Source organism: Eurosta solidaginis, chromosome 4, assembly GCF_040869045.1.
Source record: "Eurosta solidaginis isolate ZX-2024a chromosome 4, ASM4086904v1, whole genome shotgun sequence".
NCBI classification, from domain to species: domain Eukaryota; kingdom Metazoa; phylum Arthropoda; class Insecta; order Diptera; family Tephritidae; genus Eurosta; species Eurosta solidaginis.
The window spans coordinates 93,858,630-93,881,569 of record NC_090322.1 but is presented as its reverse complement, the minus strand read 5'-3'; the positions used below and the strand labels follow the sequence as shown (position 1 = coordinate 93,881,569).

The following is a 22,940-nucleotide window of genomic DNA, read 5'->3' as shown; positions in this document are numbered from 1 at the left end:
CAGTCGACCCCTCAACTAGATTTTTACTCCGCTACAAGGATCTGCTGGGAGGATGACAATTTGTGGGAGGAACGCAACAGATTAAATGGGATTACACTGAAATGACAGCCGGACAGAACCGGCTGCCTTGGGAAGTGTTTATAAATTAATACAGAGATATTGACGCATATTCACCTGGGGAATTGATTTTAACATGGGTGCAGTCCATTGCCCCAATTACACGCGGAAAATTTGCCTTTTCTTTAAAAGCAGCCTGTGTTTCCAAGCGGTCCTGTTCCGTTTGAGGAAATTTTACAAAATCTGGTCGCAAGGATGCTAGATGGTAGGAAACTAGCGTAATTGCACGTGAGGCACTTGCTTTTGAAGCTCCCGAAAGGTCTGCCACAATTTGCTGAAAAGATCCTGAAGCATAGAACCGGAGTGCGATGAAAATATTTGATGTGGCTGCATTGCGTTGTTGCTGTAAACGAAGAAGTAATTTAGGGCAACATTTATAAAATATGATGTAAACTTACCGTACTCCAAGATAAATTTTGTCTTTTATTAAAGAAAAAACAAACCAAGCAGCATCTTTGCACATACGAAATCGTTCGCGAAAGTCAACATCGTCATAATGTAGAAAAAAGTCAGGACGCTCTTTTATTTTTCTTTTTCGTCGCAGCACGATTACCTCCAGAGCTTCAAAGTCGCAATCGCTTTCGCCAGAATCTCGAAGATCCATTAAATTTTTTATAAATTTTCCACCGATAATAAAATAAAATAAGCCACTTCAAAGAAATTGCAGATGTCAACAATAGCGGGGTTGCTATATTTGCATAATGAAATAAGTATAAATAGTACTACAGCAACACTGTTGAAAGTCGAGAATAAGCCAGCTGACAGGTAGGCTAATTTGCGACTTAGTTAAGCATTGGTGGTGAAACAGAAAAATTAAAAAATATGACTTAACTAAGTTAAGTCGAGTTGGTGAAACCGGGCCATAATGTTATGATCAGTACATAACCTGAATCCTAACTGGTTATTGGCATCCAACCAGTTTCCGCATTTGTTTAAAGGTGCACTATCTTTACATTCCTTAACTTTATGCTCCCCTAAAAACTTGCTACATCTTTGTTTGTGAGTGCAATTACTTGCTATGTGATTGAATCCTGAACATTTATAGAATCTTCTGACCGTTTGCCCATCGTAAACTGGGCATCAACCCCAACCAACGTTAATTTTCTTGCATTTCAAAGCGTCTTCAAAATATTTGTGCTCTATTTCAATTATGGCATTGATATGTGCAGTTCTGTTATCTCTCTTAGAATGGATAATTTTTACACATTTCAATTTGGCCTCTCTCAATCCTTCATTTTGAGCAGCAATCCTACTAACTATTTCTTCTGCCTTATGTTCCGGACTAATATTAGCAACAACAGTTTTTGGGCAATGTACTTTGGGTTCAGCAATATATAGGTATTTTGATCTAATCTTTCAATTAGGGCATCTTTTATTTTGTTTTTATCATTGGTTGACTTTGCACTAGGGCTGTGAACTGCATCCGGATTTTTCAACTATCCGGATAAACCGGATATTCGAATAACCGGATAGCTAAGCAAAAAATCCGGCTATCCGGATATCCGCTGTTCGGCTATCCGGATACGTAAACGGAAAATCCGGATATCCGTATGTCCGGATACTGGAATATATAAGTAGAATATCTACATATCAGAATTGAACGAAGCAAACATCGAACAATTATTCACAAAATATATTTGTAGATTATTAAATTAATGGAAAAAATTAAAAAGGTACAATTTTACAAACAAGTGAAAATAAGAACAGTGCAATTTGTTTATATTGTGAAAAGCGTTGTTAATTGATGTAAATGCGCCACAAATTTATTGTTATTAATGTTAAATAAACATACATATATGGTACATCAATTTGTTGCTTTCACTGGATATTCAAAAATACGGTTATTAACCGGATCTTCATACATCCGGATATCCGGATAGCTTCACAAACGAATATTAACCGGATATCGATGCCGTCCGGATTTTATCTGTGTCAACGGATTCACAATGGCTGCTTGGGCGATATTTTGGCGAGTGTCTGACGCAATTACGTATGCAACGTATCAACAAAAATCACAAATCACTTAACTAGATTGCACATTAACGAGTTCAAAAGTGCTTCGTTCTGCACACTACCTCACAGTCAGTGCACGGACCTTACCACTTTATTGGTAGATCTACCAACTTTTTGGCCCATTTTCATTTTCTGCCACTTCTACCACCAAAGCCCAAAAATCTACCAACATTTCAATGGCCCGTAATCATAGTTGAAATAAAATAGAGTTTTATTGGTTTAATCATGGTTCTAAATTAAATATCATTTAAGTCTGTTATAGTCCACTTAAACACTATTTTATCTCTAAAAAAGTATTTTAAATTTAAAATGATATGAGCCCGATTTTAATTTTTTAAAATAGGTTTTAAATTGGTGGTCTGCTGTCAAAAGGTTCATTCTTTGCTTTCTCAGCATATCGTGCAGCACCGCCTCTGAAGAAAACAGTTAGTGAGGAAGCCTTTAGTTTATTTTGAAATGTTACGTTCATCGATGATACACCAGCAAAATGGAAAGTGTTGAGTGTCATCTACAATACAAATAAAAAATAAGTAAGACAAATATTTATCAACACACCATAATTACGCACTTGTGTAGCAGGTTCACCCAAACTATGTGCAGCTAAAGCGCCCACCATTTCACCAGGATTCGCTTGTGCTTGCTGAAAACGTGTTTCAATCTCTCCAATCAACCATTCAAACGCTTCAGTCGATAAACGAAACTCTTCTGCTACATATTTCGTGCAGAGCGTCGAACGTACCAAACATTGAAACAGTAGCGTAGCATTCTCATTAGCCTGTTTTGCCAAACGATCATTACCGACCACAATAACACAACGTTGTAATAAATCATGCACGCCATTAATAACGCACAAAGGCGACAGATCGGTTGGCATGCGTTTGTTAATATGCAAGATTTTCGGTACATTCCAAATCATGCGTTGCAAATTACACGGTAATACGACCTACTCAATTAAAATAAGTTATAACATAAGTTTTTGCTTAATTTAAAAGTAAACAATGTGTTTTACCTTCGAATCCCTATTGGGGAAAATTTCACGCAGCGCTTCACGATCGCGACACAATTGATCCCATTCAATTTCCAATTCGGGCAATGCATTACCGCTTTCGCTCAACTCTTTTACAACATCATCTGTAAAAACTTTACGCATATAACGTTCATTTGACCAATCAAATTTGAATCTTTTTAATTCTTTATTCGATAGCTTAACGGTAGTAGATTTTGAAATTCTATTGTTTCACTAGCCAAACCATCTTCGCCATAACGCAACTGAATCAGTTGACCTACAGAGTTACGTACTGTGCCATCACAGTTAACCATAACAGACTCCATAGCCTTAATTAAACGACGTTTAACCAGTTTCAGCAGTTTTTACAGCAGTATCGATAAGACCTTCACGACCACCCATAGCGTGAAAATAGAATTCTGATGGCGTCAAACCGGCAAGGTAATGAATTTTCTACGAAACCATGTGACTCAGGACCGTAATCGTAATGGAATGTGACAAAGTACGTTTGCGAAAACCATATTGTATACGTTTACCCTCAACGTTCTATTGACCCACACAAGCAATAACCTGTGAGATATTAATATTGGAACCTTTAGAATCCGACACCACCACAGCCTTTAAATTATTATACCCGGTAGGCGATTTCTTAGGAGAACCACCAGTTTTGTCACGAGCATATTTTGGTATACGAATGACTTGATTTTCGAAAGTTTGACGCAAAGTATTACCTGTAAGTGAAAAATAAGTTTAAGAGATAAAAAGAAAATGTATTGCACGTGAGATAACGCACCAGGTGTTGGTCCAACTCCGTGTTGTATACCGTTAATGATATCATCTTTGGCTTTCTTAATTGCCATCTGCATTATAAGTTTGAGGATCACCAATTGTATCACCGATGTCGATACTGTGACCTTCCAATAACAACCAATTGTTAATAACAGCCTGAATATTACCGTAGAAACGGCCAGCAATTTTAATTTATATGTATATTCATCACCATCAAAATCAGCATTATATGGTGATGTGCATGACAAATTCATACGGAATGTTGACCAAGGCAGCACTTTGATACGATGTCTCATCATACTCATTTTATATAGTTTAGGTTGACGATTGAAAATAACTAAATCATCATCGCGTAAATGTCTTTCGACTTTATAGCCACATTGTAAATGCAAATCTGAAGGTTAAGGATGGAAACGCAAATCTACACGCTTACCATAATCACGTAAAATATATTTAGCGAAAGGATATTTACTAACTCTTGCATGCGATCGATATTGAATGGTGTAACCAATTCTGAAAATGTTAAATTTTGTGCTATTGAACGTGGCACACCGACTTGATCGATACGCAAATTTGGATCTGGTGTTATGTCAGTACGTGCTGAGAAATCGTTTACCCATCAAATTACCACGTATACGCCCTTCCTTACCCTTCAAACGTGCTTTAATCGCTTTTAGTAGCTTTTAGTAGACATATGTATCTGCCATGAAAGAACTGAGTTCACGTGGTAGCGTTGGTGTTTTCCAGTTAGCTTTAATAGAATGGATTTGTGAAGAAATAATACAATTTATTTTAAAAAGAAAATACAGAAATGTATTTCTACTTACGTTCTCCTTTAGGAATATCAAAGGCTTTTATTGACTTTAAGGGTGTTTTCATTATCGAGCTGCTGCTGTTTGTGATTGGCCGCAATGCCATCGAATATAGTGTTGTTATCAATCGGTTGCTGGAAGTTTTTTAGTTTTTGAAATGTTGGCGCGTAGTACTAAATTTGGTTCGGTAAGCATTATGCTGCAAAATATCGATATCACCCTGACGGGTTACATTTGGATGCAGAATTTTCTCTTCCACTAAATATGTTCGCTCATGACCATAGGTGACTACCATTGAAAATATGTATTAAAAATTTTGTTTCGCATTAAAGGATATATGAATATGCTAGGCAAGCAAAATATACTTTAATATTGCCTTATTATTGTGAAGTTATAGCCGAGCAAAATATTTATCAATTATTGTTCTTCTGGTATGGTCATTTCGAGATCGCCCTTCATTTGAGCGATTTGGCGGGACTGTTAAAACATTAATTACAGCATCGTTAACTTCAGGTGAAAGTTGTGGTGCGGATTTATCATTAAAGCGAATGCAAACATTATGCAATACTACTGTTCCTACAACGATGTAAGGAACTCTAGTGACTTTCATTCGAATTCCCATTGATAGCACAGGAAATCTACGTTTCCACACACCATATGAGCGCTCGACGCAATTACGTGTTCTGATATGCGACTCATTATACAAACTTTCTGCTCTATTTGTACAATTTGAAAGAGGTGTCAACACGACGCTCGAGTTTTCATAGCCACTATCAGCCATTATTAGGCCATTCTGGAACTCCCTATTTTCAAGCCGATAGGAAATGCGCGAATTCCGAAAAATTCTTGAATCACGCACAGATCCTGGCCATGGAGCTACAATATCCAATATATTCATTTTGCTGTCGCATATTGTCTGCACATTAAAAGAAAAAAACCCTTTTCTATTTCGAAAGACTTCACCATCATCACCACCTGTATATAAATTAATGTTGTTGTTGTAGCAGTGCTTCGCCCCATCCAATAGGTGCGACCGATCACAAATTGTCATCAATGTCCTCTAACGGGAGTCCAAGGAAACTTGCTGTTTCAACAGGGGTGGACCCTAATGAGAGGGTTGTTAAAGGCGTTGGTTCCAAGAGGGGAGCAGAAGACGGGAGCGGGTGCTGATGCTCGCCATTGCATGAGTGGAAGCGGCCGTTTGAGCTGGTGACGCCGTGGGGCGTCGCTTGTTGAGCAGCAGAGCTGCTGGAAGGTAGTGAGGGGCGCTGAGGCGTAGACTACGGGGCGCCCTTAGGATTCGATACCTTCCCGGAGCAGGAGAGTATGGCCCAGTCCCGATGCAGGTAACAATCTATATGAGGGGTCGACTGCTAATACGCGTCCAAAAATATCGAAAGAGGTGTCAAACGACGCGCCTTGACATCAGTATTAATAATTCGAAGGCGGAAAATAAAAATTTTAACTCGGTCAAAAAATATTAACGAAAAGCCGAAAAATGACCCGCTGTTCCCTCCGAAACCGGGGGTGAGATCCATCGTATTTTTGCGCAGAACACCTATGCATTGGCGGCCTACGGCCGCGCTTATAAAAAATTACCCTGGGTGGGTCCAACACCGGTTTGGAGACCAAAACTATATCCGCGCAAAACACTTATGTTCACAATTTTTTTGTGGGTACGACAACATTACAACAACCACATGAAAATTCGAGTGTATTTCTGCCATGAAAAGCTCTCAGTGAAAACTCATCTGCCTCGCAGATGCCGTTCGGGGTCGGCATAAAACAAGTAGGTCCCGTCCCGCCAATTTTTAGGAAAAACTAAAAAGGAGCACGATGCAAAAGATGACCCCTCTGCAACTAAAAACGTGAGTCTTCTATAAGATACAGTTTCACTTTTTGTTGTGAAAAACAGAAAAAAATCATTTCAGTTGAAATAATTATTAATTATTAACTTTTCTCTTAAGCTATTATTTATGATAACTTCACACAAAAAAATTTAGTGCAGTGTTAACACTTTTCAGAGCAAAATCAAAACTAAAAAACAAGTAAGAAGGTCTCAGTTCGGGTGAAACCAAACATTATATACCCAGCTGTGCAATTGAAAAGCTGAAGTAGGAGTGGCTTTCAGGCACTTTTGTTCATTTGCAAAGCAAATATAATATCTTTCACGGCTTTTGATTTACGGCTTTTTAAACTTCCAAATTTTCTTCTTCTAAATGTGGGTTTTGCCATGCCCATATACCAATCTTTTTGAGAATTTATGTTTTGCGTCATAAAACAAATCCACCTAGCAAATTTCACTACCTTGTTATTGAATTATCTCATTTTTCCATTTTTATAAATTTTCAATTTTGAACAAGTGGGCGTGGTTATTGTCCGAGGTTATCGTCCGCGCAAAACACTTATGTTCACAATTTTTTTTGTGGGTACGACAACATTACAACAACCACATGAAAATCGCCAACTTCAACTGCAAATATCTGCGAACTGAGATAACATTTTTATTTTCCGCCTTCGGATTATTATTTTCGAGATTAATACGCATCTTTTGATACCTCTCCCGATATTTTTGGTAGCGTATTAGCAGTCGACCCCTCAACTAGATTTTTACTCCGCTGCAAGGATCTGCTGGGAGGATGACAATTTGTGGGAGGAACGCAACAGATTAAATGGGATTACACTGAAATGACAGCCGGACAGAACCGGCTGCCTTGGGAAGTGTTTATAAATTAATACAGAGATATTGACGCATATTCACCTGGGGAATTGATTTTAACATGGGTGCAGTCCATTGCCCCAATTACACGCGGAAAATTTGCCTTTTCTTTAAAAGCAGCCTGTGTTTCCAAGCGGTCCTGTTCCGTTTGAGGAAATTTTACAAAATCTGGTCGCAAGGATGCTAGATGGTAGGAAACTAGCGTAATTGCACGTGAGGCACTTGCTTTTGAAACTCCCGAAAGGTCTGCCACAATTTGCTGAAAAGATCCTGAAGCATAGAACCGGAGTGCGATGAAAAACATTTGATGTGGCTGCATTGCGTTGTTGCTGTAAACGAAGAAGTAATTTAGGGCAACATTTATAAAATATGATGTAAACTTACCGTGCTCCAAGATAAATTTTGTCTTTTATTAAAGAAAAAACAAACCAAGCAGCATCTTTGCACATACGAAATCGTTCGCGAAAGTCAACATCGTCATAATGTAGAAAAAAGTCAGGACGCTCTTTTATTTTTCTTTTTCGTCGCAGCACGATTACCTCCAGAGCTTCAAAGTCGCAATCGCTTTCGCCAGAATCTCGAAGATCCATTAAATTTTTTATAAATTTTCCACCGATAATAAAATAAAATAAGCCACTTCAAAGAAATTGCAGATGTCAACAATAGCGGGGTTGCTATATTTGCATAATGAAATAAGTATAAATAGTGCCATTTAATTCGACTCAAAATTTGTACTACAGCAACACTGTTGAAAGTCGAGAATAAGCCAGCTGACAGGTAGGCTAATTTGCGACTTAGTTAAGCATTGGTGGTGAAACAGAAAAATTAAAAAATATGACTTAACTAAGTTAAGTCGAGTTGGTGAAACCGGGCCATAATGTTATGATCAGTACATAACCTGAATCCTAACTGGTTATTGGCATCCAACCAGTTTCCGCATTTGTTTAAAGGTGCACTATCTTTACATTCCTTAACTTTATGCTCCCCTAAAAACTTGCTACATCTTTGTTTGTGAGTGCAATTACTTGCTATGTGATTGAATCCTGAACATTTATAGAATCTTCTGACCGTTTGCCCATCGTAAACTGGGCATCAACCCCAACCAACGTTAATTTTCTTGCATTTCAAAGCGTCTTCAAAATATTTGTGCTCTATTTCAATTATGGCATTGATATGTGCAGTTCTGTTATCTCTCTTAGAATGGATAATTTTTACACATTTCAATTTGGCCTCTCTCAATCCTTCATTTTGAGCAGCAATCCTACTAACTATTTCTTCTGCCTTATGTTCCGGACTAATATTAGCAACAACAGTTTTTGGGCAATGTACTTTGGGTTCAGCAATATATAGGTATTTTGATCTAATCTTTCAATTAGGGCATCTTTTATTTTGTTTTTATCATTGGTTGACTTTGCACTAGGGCTGTGAACTGCATCCGGATTTTTCAACTATCCGGATAAACCGGATATTCGAATAACCGGATAGCTAAGCAAAAAATCCGGCTATCCGGATATCCGCTGTTCGGCTATCCGGATACGTAAACGGAAAATCCGGATATCCGTATGTCCGGATACTGGAATATATAAGTAGAATATCTACATATCAGAATTGAACGAAGCAAACATCGAACAATTATTCACAAAATATATTTGTAGATTATTAAATTAATGGAAAAAATTAAAAAGGTACAATTTTACAAACAAGTGAAAATAAGAACAGTGCAATTTGTTTATATTGTGAAAAGCGTTGTTAATTGATGTAAATGCGCCACAAATTTATTGTTATTAATGTTAAATAAACATACATATATGGTACATCAATTTGTTGCTTTCACTGGATATTCAAAAATACGGTTATTAACCGGATCTTCATACATCCGGATATCCGGATAGCTTCACAAACGAATATTAACCGGATATCGATGCCGTCCGGATTTTATCTGTGTCAACGGATTCACAATGGCTGCTTGGGCGATATTTTGGCGAGTGTCTGACGCAATTACGTATGCAACGTATCAACAAAAATCACAAATCACTTAACTAGATTGCACATTAACGAGTTCAAAAGTGCTTCGTTCTGCACACTACCTCACAGTCAGTGCACGGACCTTACCACTTTATTGGTAGATCTACCAACTTTTTGGCCCATTTTCATTTTCTGCCACTTCTACCACCAAAGCCCAAAAATCTACCAACATTTCAATGGCCCGTAATCATAGTTGAAATAAAATAGAGTTTTATTGGTTTAATCATGGTTCTAAATTAAATATCATTTAAGTCTGTTATAGTCCACTTAAACACTATTTTATCTCTAAAAAAGTATTTTAAATTTAAAATGATATGAGCCCGATTTTAATTTTTTAAAATAGGTTTTAAATTGGTGGTCTGCTGTCAAAAGGTTCGAGAAATTAAACAATTTGCTATTTAAACGCGATGAACTTAATTGGAAGTGAAAAAAGCTTCCCCGACAAAATGCGTATTAATATGTTTGTGACGAAAATTACACAATCTTAAAATGTGGGATGGTTACTTGGGTCCACATATGCGAAATCTTTAATTAAGACTATTCCGCATTTAAAGATATTTGTGAGTTTTGATATTTCAAAAAGTTTCATAAATTTTGTTTTATTTTGAAAAATAAAATATTGTATGGAAAATCTTCAAGTCCAAGGTGTACAAATGAAAATATCTAGCATCAGTACTGCGGGCCATTTTTTTCTCAACGGAATATCATAGAGTAAAATTTTGCGTATGTGGTTTTCCTTGCGTGCAAAAATGTGCTCCAGAACATTTTTTTTTGCACGGTTTTTGCAACAATTTTAAAAATAGAAATTTATTTCACAGAAATAAAAAATGTGCTTTTAAAGAATTTTTAATTACAAGCAAATTGGTGTTTGAATTTTCAAAATCGGTGAAGCCTATAGGCTGCTACTCAACTTCAAAAGAAAGGGGACACAAAACTCGAATTTTCAAATCTTCTATAATATTTTCCAGAAGAGGAATGTACATGGAGATGCGGAAATAATCTTCACAGTATGATGTTTCGTGATTTTCTCGTTTTGTTTATCAAATCATCGTAATCTAACAATTTGAAAATATATAATAGGCATGAATGAATAATTTCAATAAGTGTATATGTTAATATCTGAACCAAATTCGGATTTCTGGACCTTTTGGGGGGGGGTCCCCTATTTCCCCTCCCTCCCCCCTAAATCCCCGCCTGACTTTTATTCTGTGAAGATAAAAAAAAAGTTTAAGACTTTCATATGGTTGATGTAATTTTGGTGATATTGTTGTACACAGAAAAGAATTAACTAAAAAGGCGTTTTGCGCTGATACAATTTTCATCAGTTTTGCAGCCGTTTGAGGGTAATTATTCGGTTTTTTTGTGAATATCTAATTATAAAAGAACAGTTTCTTGTTTCCGTCTTCTAATTATTAAATTACATTACAGAATTCTTGAATTCAATTACGCTGGCATTTCTTTTTGTGTCTTCTATTCCCCTTTACATTTGCCAATTCCTCTTAAAAGAAAGCGTGAAATAAAACACGGCATACAACAGGAATTAGCAACAAAAATTTTAAGAACTGCTTGGTACGGGGGCTGCTGAACTACTTCCTCCTTTATCACCCTCTTAGTCTATGTCATGATCGACTTGTGTTCAATTATTTTCTAATGTAAAAGGGACTTACACTTTGCAGGTTCATGTACAATGGCTCAAAATTCTAGGTCACTTCTTTCCTATGGCAAACTATACTAAATTCCTTTTATTTATGCTGACTTTGCGAAGACAAACCTAAATTTGATTTAACCTGATTATCACTGAATGTCCTGCATATTTATTAGTATCGAGGTTAGAGATACCCCTATTCGGTTTCGGGTCTATTAAATTAAACGGCTTTAACAGTTAGGGCCACTTAACATTTAAGGATTGCATCATTTTGGCCGTCACATCTGTCTTAATGCAAACAACTTTTCTTACAAACTATATAAACTATTCAACATGAATAAGAGTGTATAAGTGGATAGCCTTATTGCTTTCTTTGCTTTAAGGAACCCAAATCCGCTTTGACTACTCATTCGTTTATGTTGCTAGATTTAAATAATTTTTTAAGAATGAAATTAAGTAAATTTTCTTCAAATAAGTATGTTCATGGTCAATTTAAAGATTGTGCACTCAATTTTAAATTGGCGGCTGATAAAAAACAGCGAATTTTAACAAAACGTTTGCTAATAACTTTTAAATAGAATTGAATGATAATTATCCGCCACCGGATTATGATCAAAACGCGTTTTCAGGTACTCCTTTGACAATTTTTGTGGTATTGTAAGAGTTTTTGTCAAGTAAAAAATTATCATTTTTTATACGTGGAGTCAAGTGACCACGGTTGTAAGGAACAGGGTGAACTTTTAAAATTTCTTAAAAATTTCTTCATAGCGCCAATCAATACCTCTTTTCATGCGGATACCCAGTCTATGCTTATTTTAGCTGAAAACTGTATTAAATATGTCTATGACAGAACAAAGTTTTAAATGCCATTTTTAATTTAGACAAGATTTTAACTAAAGGGAATTTTAGCCAGCGACTATGATTACGGGCCAATATATTTGCATTGCAACCAAATACTGCTATCATTATAATATGTACAGACACACCCAAAATTGGCAATTTATACCATTTGGGCAATTTATTACGCAATTTATCATACAATAAATTGTAGTCATAAATTGCCAATTTAAAGGAAATTGCGTAATAAATTGTTTCAAACTGCAAATGCAGCCTCGTAAAGTGTGTTTATTGAGTAGATTTAAACGTCCATTTTACGCATGACTCAAATATATGGTTGTCTCATCTCATCAGCCGATTTTATTTTTTTCATTTCACTGGAGTAGGGATTGACACAGGAAGATGGCAAACTCAAAATGAAACCAAAACATTGAAGAAATTTTCTTACAACGCACAAAAATTTCAAAGCTTTATGTTTTCACTCCATTGCATTCGCCTAATACCAACACGCACATTTTGACAGTCTGAACAAAGGTATGTTGTTGCTGTAAAGAAGAGCCAACCAGCTATCAAATTATTATTGTGTAAGCTAAATTGAGTTGTATGAACACCACTCAATTTAAATCGAAATTGCCTCAATTTATTTTTCTGTTTGAACATAGTATTAGGTAAAAGTATTTAATTGCCGATTGCAAATAGACTGAGCCGAGTTGTAGCAGAGGAGACAGTGAGACAAGTGTCGTACTGGGTCAAAAAGTGGAGAAACGTTTATGAAAGTGTCGACATGGTGCCTCTGTCTGACTTTTCTGCCGCATCGCTTAATATGTGCATACCAATTTTACTACAGAAATTGTTTCAAAAAGAGTTTGCAGACTATGCCGATAGCTCTATTCAGTCGTCACATGATGTTTACTCCGACTTGCTCCCTATGTACTCTACCTATTTTAACGATGAGTATTCTGCATACGCCATAAGTCTGATATTCCGAGCAAGGGGTGGCTTGCTAAATCTTAATGCTCGATGTTTTAAAAATGTTTTTTCCAAATACTGTTCTATGTGCAATTTATGTGTAGCTGAAGACACCTATCACTTCATTGTGGTATTTCCCATATATAAAGACATACGGTTTAATTGGTTTGGTGAGAAAGTTTTCGATCTGCTGAGGGGGTAAATATCCTTAAGGGTTATAACTATAATTCACTCTTTGTTTATATAAGAAATTGCCTTAAGTATAGAGAACTTATTGTCAACGAATTTTCATAAATGAGGTGTTTAGTTATAAGTGATATTAAGACACACAACATTTATTGTTATTGTCTGGAATCTTTATTTATTTATATATTGCTTTACTTTTGTAATTACTAGTTGAAAGAAAATAAATAAATCACTACTACTACTACTACTATTTAATTGCCGATCACACCCAAATAACATTAAGAGGTGACACTAACCAAACTAGCCAATTTTGAAAAATTTGCGCACAAATTTAAACAAGAAATAAATATTTTTATGAACATTGTGAATTCATACAAGTGAAAAATTCTTCTATTCCGCCATTGCCACACCTACCTGTCAAATAATTACTATCAGGGAGAACGGCTGTCGCGAATGGTCAGAGAATAAGGCTGATAACATTCAACACGGCGCTTACAGACTACAACCACATAAAGCAAAGCTTGACGACAACCGTAACCAAGCATTGGCTTCTTGATTACTTTGAAAGCGACAGCCACCAATATAAATTATAGCAAGCAGTAGCGAAAAATTTAGAAAAAAATATTAATTATGTTTAAAAAATGTCCAAAAGAATGATTTTCTTTTATTATCTGTTTTTTACTTCTATTTTAGTTTTTATTGACAAAACAAAAAGGACGCCACTCACTGTAGCTTCCCAAATATAGAATTACCCTACAAAAATTGTTGGATTACGTGTTCCATTTTCTTCATGTTGGAGTACTCCAACAATACTCCTTTGCAATGCGTTTGCGGCCCACCATCAGCCGATCATTGCTCGTGTTTTAACGACAGTGATCACGACACGATGACGATCGAACAGATTTGCCAAAAGTAAAATATTGCATGCAAATAACTAATAATAAAATTTTACTTTGGCAACTCTGATAAAATGCAACAGCGCACTGGTTTTATGTATACATATTATATTAGTTTCTTTATTTATGCAAATGCTAAATAAAATAAGAATATTCGTAGTATAAAATATAAAAGTTGTATTGCCCCCTTCATTTACTTTCATTTTAAATTAAATTCACTTCGATAATTTTTCCGACACAATTCCTCTTTAGTACTTCGGCATATGATCCTCTGTGGGTGCTCCATGGAGTACAACAGTGAAAGTACTTTGGAAAGTACTCTCACGTATGTACTCTATGGAATACTCACAAACAAAGCGAGAGTGGGATCACCTACTCCTCTCCTAGGACATCGCAATGTTAATTGGAGCACATTTTTTGTATGAATACAGATTAGATTTGGAGCAGTCCTATACTCCCACCCTTCAAAAAACGCGATTTCTCTATAAATAATGTAAAGAATACTCCTTTGGGAGTATAGGACTACTCCAAATCTAATCTGTATTCATAAAAAAAATGTGCTCCAATTAACATTGCGATGTCCTAGGAGAGGAGTAGGTGATCCCACTCTCGCTTTGTTTGTGAGTATTCCATAGAGTACATACGTCAGAGTACTTTCCAAAGTACTTTCACTGTAGTACTCCATGGAGCACCCACAGAGGATCATATGCCAAAGTACTAAAGAGGAATTCTGTCGGAAAGAATTATCGGAGTGAATTTAATTTAAAATGAAAGTAAATGAAGAGGGGCAATACAACTTTTATATTTTTTACTACGAATATTCTTATGTTATTTAGCATTTGCGTGAATAAAGAAACTAATATTTCTCTATATTATAGTATGTATACATAAAGCCAATGCGCAGTTGCATTTTATCAGAGTTGCCATAGTAAAATTTTATTATCAGTTATTTATATGCAATATTTTACTTTTGGCAACTCTGTTCGATCGACATCCTGTCGTGATCACGGTCGTTAAAAAACGAGCAATGATCGGCTGATGGTGGTCCGCAAACTTATTGCAAAGGAGAATTTTGTTAGAGTACACCAACATGAAGAAAATGGAACACGTAATCCAACAATTTTTGCAGGGCAAGGGAGTATTCCTTACATTATTTATAGAGTACTCGCGTTTTTTGAAGGGTAGGTTTAATCTGGCTACAACGGCTTTCGAGATTGATTGTCGTGTTGCTCTGTCCTGCCGAAAATAACGACGCTCATAAGAACATGTGTAAAAATAATATGACAGATGTGACGGCTACACCGCCGTCGTGAATGTAGTCAGCCCTAATGGAAGAAAGGTTTGTTTTTTTCTAGCGGTTAATAAATTGAAGTGCCGTGAACTGTCCATTCTGTTTCAAACTAATTTTTCTTTTAGATGTGTCAACAGAAAATGAGACTGAAAATCAATATTGATTTTTAAAGCTAAGTAATAGAGAAAATATGAGCGTCCAGTTTAGCAAACATTGTAAAATATTTAAGTAATGCAATGTACCGGTCGTCTACAAAAATGTTTGAAAAATACTATTGAGCAGTGATTTACATAAGTAAACGAACAGCGATTCAACAGGTGATCCAGGCTGTTTACTATTGTGAACGTTTTTTCAAGCATTCGCCACTTGTATGAATTCACTAAGTTTATGAAATAAATGTAGTCAATGAGCACTTCAAATATTTTCCTGCGCTGTTTTCATCAGTTTTTTGGGAATAATGAAGCTCAGAATACAGGAAAAAAACAAGTATCATATAGGCATAAGCTATGCATATACAAATTTACAAGTATTTTCTTGTTTTGTTTACATGTTTTTGTAAAGTGTTATTTCCGTAAGTTATGAATTGTCTAGTACTAATATAAACTGTAGCTATAGTTTTCTTGGAAAAAAATCTATCAACTTCTACCAATATTTTAATTTTACGTCTACCAACATTCTCTTTTTAAAAGTCCGTGCATTTCTCACCGTTGATGCTTGAGCGAATGAAAAAAAGGGCGAGAAAAAAAAGAGCTAAAGGAAAAGGGTCAATTAAAACTTTGTAAAAACAGCTGATATAATGTTTTCATGCGCATTGCGCAATATTCGTGGGTGATTTGTGAACAAAAATAAGGTTCGCTCACAAATAACAGACAGATGATTGCGCATTGCGCATATAAACAAAAAAGCAGCTGTTTTTTATGGACAATCCATACGTAATTTTTCTTTAGCTCTTGTTTTTTTCTTTCTCTCTTTCATTCGCTCAAGAAGTCAACTGTGACGCACATGCGCAGAACCAAGCAATTTTGAACAATTGAATGCGCAATCTGGATATATGATTTGTGGAGTTCGCTAAAAGCGACCAAAGTTGATCGAATAGGAAATGTAGCACAATCGGTAGTATGCCACCACTAGCCCCTAAGTTGTATTAATCTGTAATCAAGCAACTAATGCTTGTTAAATTGTTTTCGCATTGAGAAGAAATGAATTGTCATCAAATTTTAAGCGGAGCATGCAATGCTGGCGATCGATGTTTTGCTACAGGTTCAGTCGAAGGAGTATCTTTCACCGTAAGCTTTTATAAATATCCAGTTCTTTCCAAGCTGCAAAATAAAACACCGGTTATGTGCTAATAGAAGTTAAGTTTTTTTTTCTTCATAAAGGAATATTGTGCAGTTATGTACAAAGATTTTTATCATACACACAAAGGACACTCGTAAACACATAACTTTGTCGAAATTTAGGGTCCGCTATACATTAACGGACCAATTGGTTTTATTCGTAAACCAAAGGGGTTGTGAACTTTGAAATTTTGCACATAGGTTATCAGGGCGTTCCCCAACGACAATCAGTGAGTAATTTTGGTTGTTGTAGCAGTGCTTCGCCCCACCGAAAAGCCGCGACCGATCACAAATTGTCATCAATATCTTCTAACGGGAGTCCAAGGAAACTTGCTGTTGTGGACCATAATGAAAGGGGGGTTAGAGGCGTTGGTTCCACATTACAATTAGAGAGATGGTTGGTGTCATGTGGGGACACATTGCAAGCGGAGCAAACATTTGTATGTCGGGGTTGATTCTGGATATGTAAGAGTTTAACCTGTTACCGTATCCAGAACGAAGTTGAGCAAGAGTGACACGCGTTTCCCTGGGGAGTATGCGTTCCTCTTCCACAAGTTTTGGGTACTGTTTTCCGAGTACTGGAGTCACCGGGCAATTCCTGACATAAAGGTCCGACGCCTGTTTGTGGAGTTCACCAAGGACCAGCTTGTATTTTCTTGCTTCATACGGCTGGGTTCTCAGGTGCCGTATTTCTTCAAAATGCTTACTCCTTAAGCCCCTAGGCGGTGTTGGCTCATCAATCAGAGGTCTGTTTGGAGGCCCAGGTTTCTGGGTATTCAGCAGGAACTGTTTGGTTAGCATCTCATTTCTCTCCCTGATGGGGAGTATTCTCCCCTCATGTAGATGGTGCTCTGGGGACATTAGAAGACAGCCCGTGGCGATTCTGAGAGCAGTATTTTGGCAGGCCTGTAGCTTCTTCCAGTGGGTAATTTTTAGGCTTGGCGACAATATGGGTGACGCGTAGCACGTAAACGGCTGGCCAATTGCTTTGTATGTAGTAATGGGCGTTTCTTTATATTTTCTCCAGGTACTGCCAGGAGGGGATTTGAGGATTTTATTACGGCTCTGGATTTTCGGAACAATTGCGGCTGCGTGCTCACAAAAATGTAGATCCTGATCAAACGTCACACCCAAGATTTTGGGGTGTAGGACAGTCGGTAGCGTAGTGCCATCGACGTGGATGTTCAAAATGGTCGACATTTGGGACGTCCATGTTGTAAATAAGGTCGCGGAAGATTTAGTCGGTGATAATGCCAGGTTTCGCGAGGCGAAAAAACTGGAGAGATCAGGGACGTAGCCGTTTATTCTGTTGCAGAGCTCATCGATATGTGGGCCTGTGGCCATTATTGTGCAGTCATCGGCGTATGAAACGATAGTGGCTCCTTCTGCTGGTGAAGGTAGCTTAGATATGTAGAAATTAAACAAAAGTGGGGATAGGACACCACCCTGTGGCACCCCTTGTTTAATTCTTCTTGGTTTTGATGTTTCGTTTCTAAATTGCACCGATGCCTGCCGACCACCCAGATAATTTGCGGTACACCTTTTAAGAAATGGGGGAAGGGTAGACCCTTCCAGGTCTTGCAGTAACGTGCCATGGTTGACCGTATCAAAAGCTTTTGATAGGTCTAGCGCTACGAGTACTGTTCTATGGTGGGGGTTTTGATTTAAACCGCAATTTATCTGATGGCATTTAGCGCGGTGGTGGTGCTATGGAGTTTTCTGAAGCCATGCTGATGATAGGCTAGCTGCAAATTTGCTTGGAAGTATGGGAGCAAAATGGCTTCAAGCGTCTTTGCTACTGAGGATGGGAGAGATATCGGACGATACGACTCCTATCTTAGCTGGTTTCCCAGGCTTTAGTAGCGGGACCACCTTGGCCATTTTCCATTTTTCGGGATGACAAAGGTGGAAAGAGAGGTTGAAGACATGTGCTAAGTATTGCAAACCCTCTTTCCCTAGGCTTTTAAGCATCGGCATGGCTATGCCGTCTGGGCCCACTGCTTTGCATGGTTTAGCGTGACCAATGGCATCTTCAACCTCTCTGGCGGTGATGGTAATTGGTGACGCGCTGAATTTATGTTTATGTGCGTGTCTGTTGGCCCTCCGTCTATCTTTGTCGACCGTAGAATGCATTACATATTGACGGAAGAAAGCGATCGCGCCTTTTTTCGAATCCGACAGAACTTTGTCGCCGAAGGCGATGGAAACTTTGTCATTGTGCTTCGACGGAACCGATAGGGACTTTACAGTGGACCAAAGTTTACCCACACCGGCAGAGAGGTTACAACCTCTTAGGTGCACCTCCTATTTCGCCCGCTTGTGTTCATCCACAAGCAACCTGATGCGTTGGTTTATATCCCTTATTTGGGGGTCGCCTGGGTCGAGCTGTCTTATAATGAAACGTGCCGAGGCGGATTCAATGAGCTTGAGGAAAGCACGCTCCCCTTGGCGGGCATCAGTCGGGATAGGGAGGGCAGCAAAGAGGTTGTCTGTAAAAGATTTATATTCGTCCCACTTTCCTTTTTTAAAGTTTATGAAAGTGTGTTTTTCTGTAACGATGAAGTCGGCGATACGCTCGAACGAAATAAGTATAGGCAGGTGGTCGGATTCCAATGTTACCATCGGCTGCCAGTTGACGCAGTTTACGAGTTCTGCGCTCACGATTGAGATATCCGGCGAGCTATGACAGCTTCCTACCATACGTGTGGGGGTGTCTCCGTTTATTGTACAGAACGTCGTTTCTTCTATTTGATCCGCCAACATATCACCCCTACTGTCCGCCCGCAAGTTTGAATGCCATATATCGCGATTGGCATTAAAGTCCTTTAAGATAATGCGATTGTTGCCAGTGAGTAAGGCGCTAGTCATAGGGCGGTATCCACTGGGGCAACAGGTGGCAGGAGCGATGTAGATGTTGATGATTTCTAGGTTTGCATCGCCTGACGGGACAGATAGGCCGTGACGTTCTAAGACATTGTCCCTGCGGTCGAAGCCAGGATCAAATATATGATATTGCACAGAGTGGTGTATGATAAACGCGAGGCCGCCTCCATTTCCGCTCATGCGATCTTTTCTGTGGACATTATACCCAGAACAATTTTGCAGTGCAGATCTTGCTGTGAGTTTAGTCTCTTGAATCGCAGCAATGCGGATGTTGTGCCGCTTCATGAAATCGACTATCTCCGTGATCTTCCCAGTTAGTCCATTACAGTTTAACTGCAGAATTCTGAGTGCATAGGGGGAGACGTCGCCACTCTGGGATTAAGTGACGGGTGACTACGCCTGGTTTGAGGAAGGCCAGGACGCAACTGCTGTTGTGGCCCTGGGACTGGGCGTCCTTGGGCAAGAATTGGGGTACCCGGTAGATTGGGGTTTGCGACCTGGCAACATGGCGCAATGAAACCCGTCGGGGGGTTGCCGTCGCGGAGACCAGAACATCTAGGAAAGTGGCACCGCCCAAGGCAGGAGCTGAATTGGGCGGATGTCGCAAACATATATATTATGTGCTGGCAAACGGTGCAAACGGGGTTTGGGGCTAAGAGTTTGTTTCCCTGACCTACATGATTGCTGCCGGAAAAGAGGGGGGAGAAGAAGGTAGCAGGGGCTGAGGCTCAGCATTGCTACCGACTCTACTACGAAGATAGTAGTTATGAGTGGTAGCAGCTGTTTGAGTTGTTGTCGCCGTGGGGCGCGAGCAGCAGTGGGCTGCTGGCAGGAAGTGAGGAAGGGGGGGGGGCGCTTAGGTGTAGACTACGGGACGCCCTTGGGCGTGAATATCAAGGAGCCACAAAAGGTTTATAAAAATTACGTGGACGTCAGGTTTTGGGGTCAAGCCCAGAACAACCTGTACGATGCAACCATCCCTTACACGAGACACACTAAACAGAGTATGACCGTCCTAAAAAGATTCTTTTCCGACAGATGCAGCAAAACCATTTCTCAAGACCGGGGTCAGGAGACGGACCCGGATTGGATTCGATACCTTCCCGGAGCAAGAGAATATGGAGCAGTCCCGCTGAAAGGAGCTGCTGGGAGGATGACAATTTGTGGGAGGAACGCAATAAGTTAAATGGGGTTACACTGAAATGACAGTCCTTGGTCGGGAAAAATCCCGAGTCGCTCCGGTACATAGAGCCGACTGCCTTGGGAAGCGAGTAATTTTGGTAATTGTGCAGTTTATGGCGCCCACCGAAATTTGGGCCTTTTTTTCGAGTGAGGTATCAAAAAACGCGTATTCACGTCTAGATTAAGAATCCGAAAGCGTAAGTTAACTTTTATGCGAAAAACTGGTTCGTCTTGTACATATTGTTCTCGAACATTTACAATTTTTTAAGCGCACAAATCACATCCTGTTTTGTTTTTCGATAGATTAATACAATTTGATATTCACGATTTAGTGAAAAAAAAATGTCTAATTTCTCTAATTAATATGCAATTAGGTAATAAAAATACAGAAAATACACTCTAATCACTTGATTCGTTGTTGAAGAAAAACACCTGATGGTGAAGAGTGCTGCCAGATGAGCAATAATAGATATTAACTGAACAAGAAATTACTCTTGCTTTTCTCAAGTCATCTGCGTAGAACACCCGTAGCCGTACACACAGTAATTCTGCGTAGAACACCTTTCTGGGTGCTATTCCACTCAGTAATCGAAATTGGATTTTAGAACGTAAAAAATTAATACATAAAAGGTACATTTTTTTCATTAATTAAAAACTTCCGGGAATTAAACATTCTTTGTTTTAGTATTATTTCCAGAAATGAGAAAACTGTGGGGTGTAATATTTCCGAATAATAATAAAATTGAAGCGCTGAAGTTTAGCGTCAGAATGATATTCCTCTTTATTGAAGAAATTCTTTCCTATTTATACAAAAGTTATTAACCTACACATACGTACTTACCTTAATGCTTACATGCTACAATGTACATAGTTTCATAATAAAAAATGGTTTGTCAGCATAATGTGTAGTGACCTACATATCGTTAATGTGATTCATACATAAGTTGGTTGATCGATATATTGAATGGTTTGGTAAATGCAAATGAACTCAAGTGGTTATTTGAGTCAGTAAAAATGCATTGGCGTAGAAGGGCATACTGCATCATGCTACACCATCCGCCTTAGAAAAAGAGGCTTATATAATTGTGTGGACAATTGTGTAAGACTCTTTGTTTGACTTTATAAAATTTTATTTCCCTTTTTTTCTCTATTGTAATTTTATTGCGATTGAAGAGTTTGTTTACCTAGTCTTATATCTGTTTGCATTTGCTTGACCTGTGTGATTTTTTGCTGACATTTTTGAATCTAACATCAATGGTAGTTCATTGACGAAATGACTCCAAGCGAATTTTTGACGCTACTTAGTAGTGAGTGCGTGGTACATTTCACTTGCGCTATTGAGTGAAACGACTTTTGTGTGTAAGGCACGAGTTGGTGTTATTGGCGCTACTGGCAATGATGACACTGAGCTGATGACGGTAGCGCTGGTAGTTCAGCTTTTGAACCAGAGAAAGAATTGATGACCCGTGTTAATTACTATGGCTTTGGCTATTATTGGTTGTGTATTTGAACCAAATAAATGCTGCGGACATAACAACCGGAGTCATTTTTGAGTTGTATATTTTAGATTTAATGCACAATTAATATGGGTGTGTTTGAGCAGCCAAATAATAACAGTAGTATTGCTAAAGTGCTGCTTAGTTGATGGAACGTGGCTAACTTCCTAGCGAGGATCAATAGATTTTCAATATTTCGTTCAACGAACGCGCGTAATTTCCACATCTGCTCAAATTTTCCAAGATTTAATTAAGTAATATTGCATTGTCATCGGAGTTATACATGTGTGCAAAATTTCAGCTCAATCGGACACCGGGAAGTGTATCAAATTCAGCTTGCAAGATTCCATTACATACAACAGCCAAGTGGAGGTAAATAAAAGCTTATAATAACGCCTATCCTCACTTAGATAATGCTTAGGAGACCCATCTAGCGGCGGTGGTTAAAGAACTAGCTACAGCAGCAGGGTGTAGCGAAAAGCGGAGACACAACCCTCTGTTGTATTTCTGTTTATAAATAATGGACGCGCATAGATTACAGAGAATTAGTGCAGAGGGTGAAACATAGACAATTTTAGTTACATCTGAGTATAATGCGTATTGCAATTTAGTAGTACTAATTTTATACGTAGAAATTTCAGAGGTGTATTTAAAGTTTGTCGCGTAAACTTATATAGATGAGAAAAAAAACACAGCTAATATAAACAAACAGCCCTATTCTGTGCACTTGACAAATT

The 22,940-nt window shown here is 38.1% G+C and overlaps 1 protein-coding gene and 1 pseudogene across 1 annotated transcript in view; one reads left to right on the top strand and one right to left on the bottom strand.

Annotated features, from left to right (window-relative positions):
• Nucleotides 1-2,476: 2,476 nt before the first annotated feature.
• On the bottom strand, nt 2,477-5,635 carry LOC137248610 (DNA-directed RNA polymerase II subunit RPB1-like; annotated as a pseudogene).
• Nucleotides 5,636-16,408: 10,773 nt separating this feature from the next.
• Nucleotides 16,409-22,940, top strand: part of Rbcn-3A (Rabconnectin-3A) — a 2,573,828-nt gene continuing 2,567,296 nt past the window's right edge. Inside the window, exon 1 of the mRNA XM_067779516.1 lies at nt 16,409-16,591. Within this exon, the coding sequence (XP_067635617.1) occupies nt 16,505-16,591 (87 nt within the window). The 5' untranslated portion in view covers nt 16,409-16,504. The remainder of the gene's footprint in view (nt 16,592-22,940) is intronic.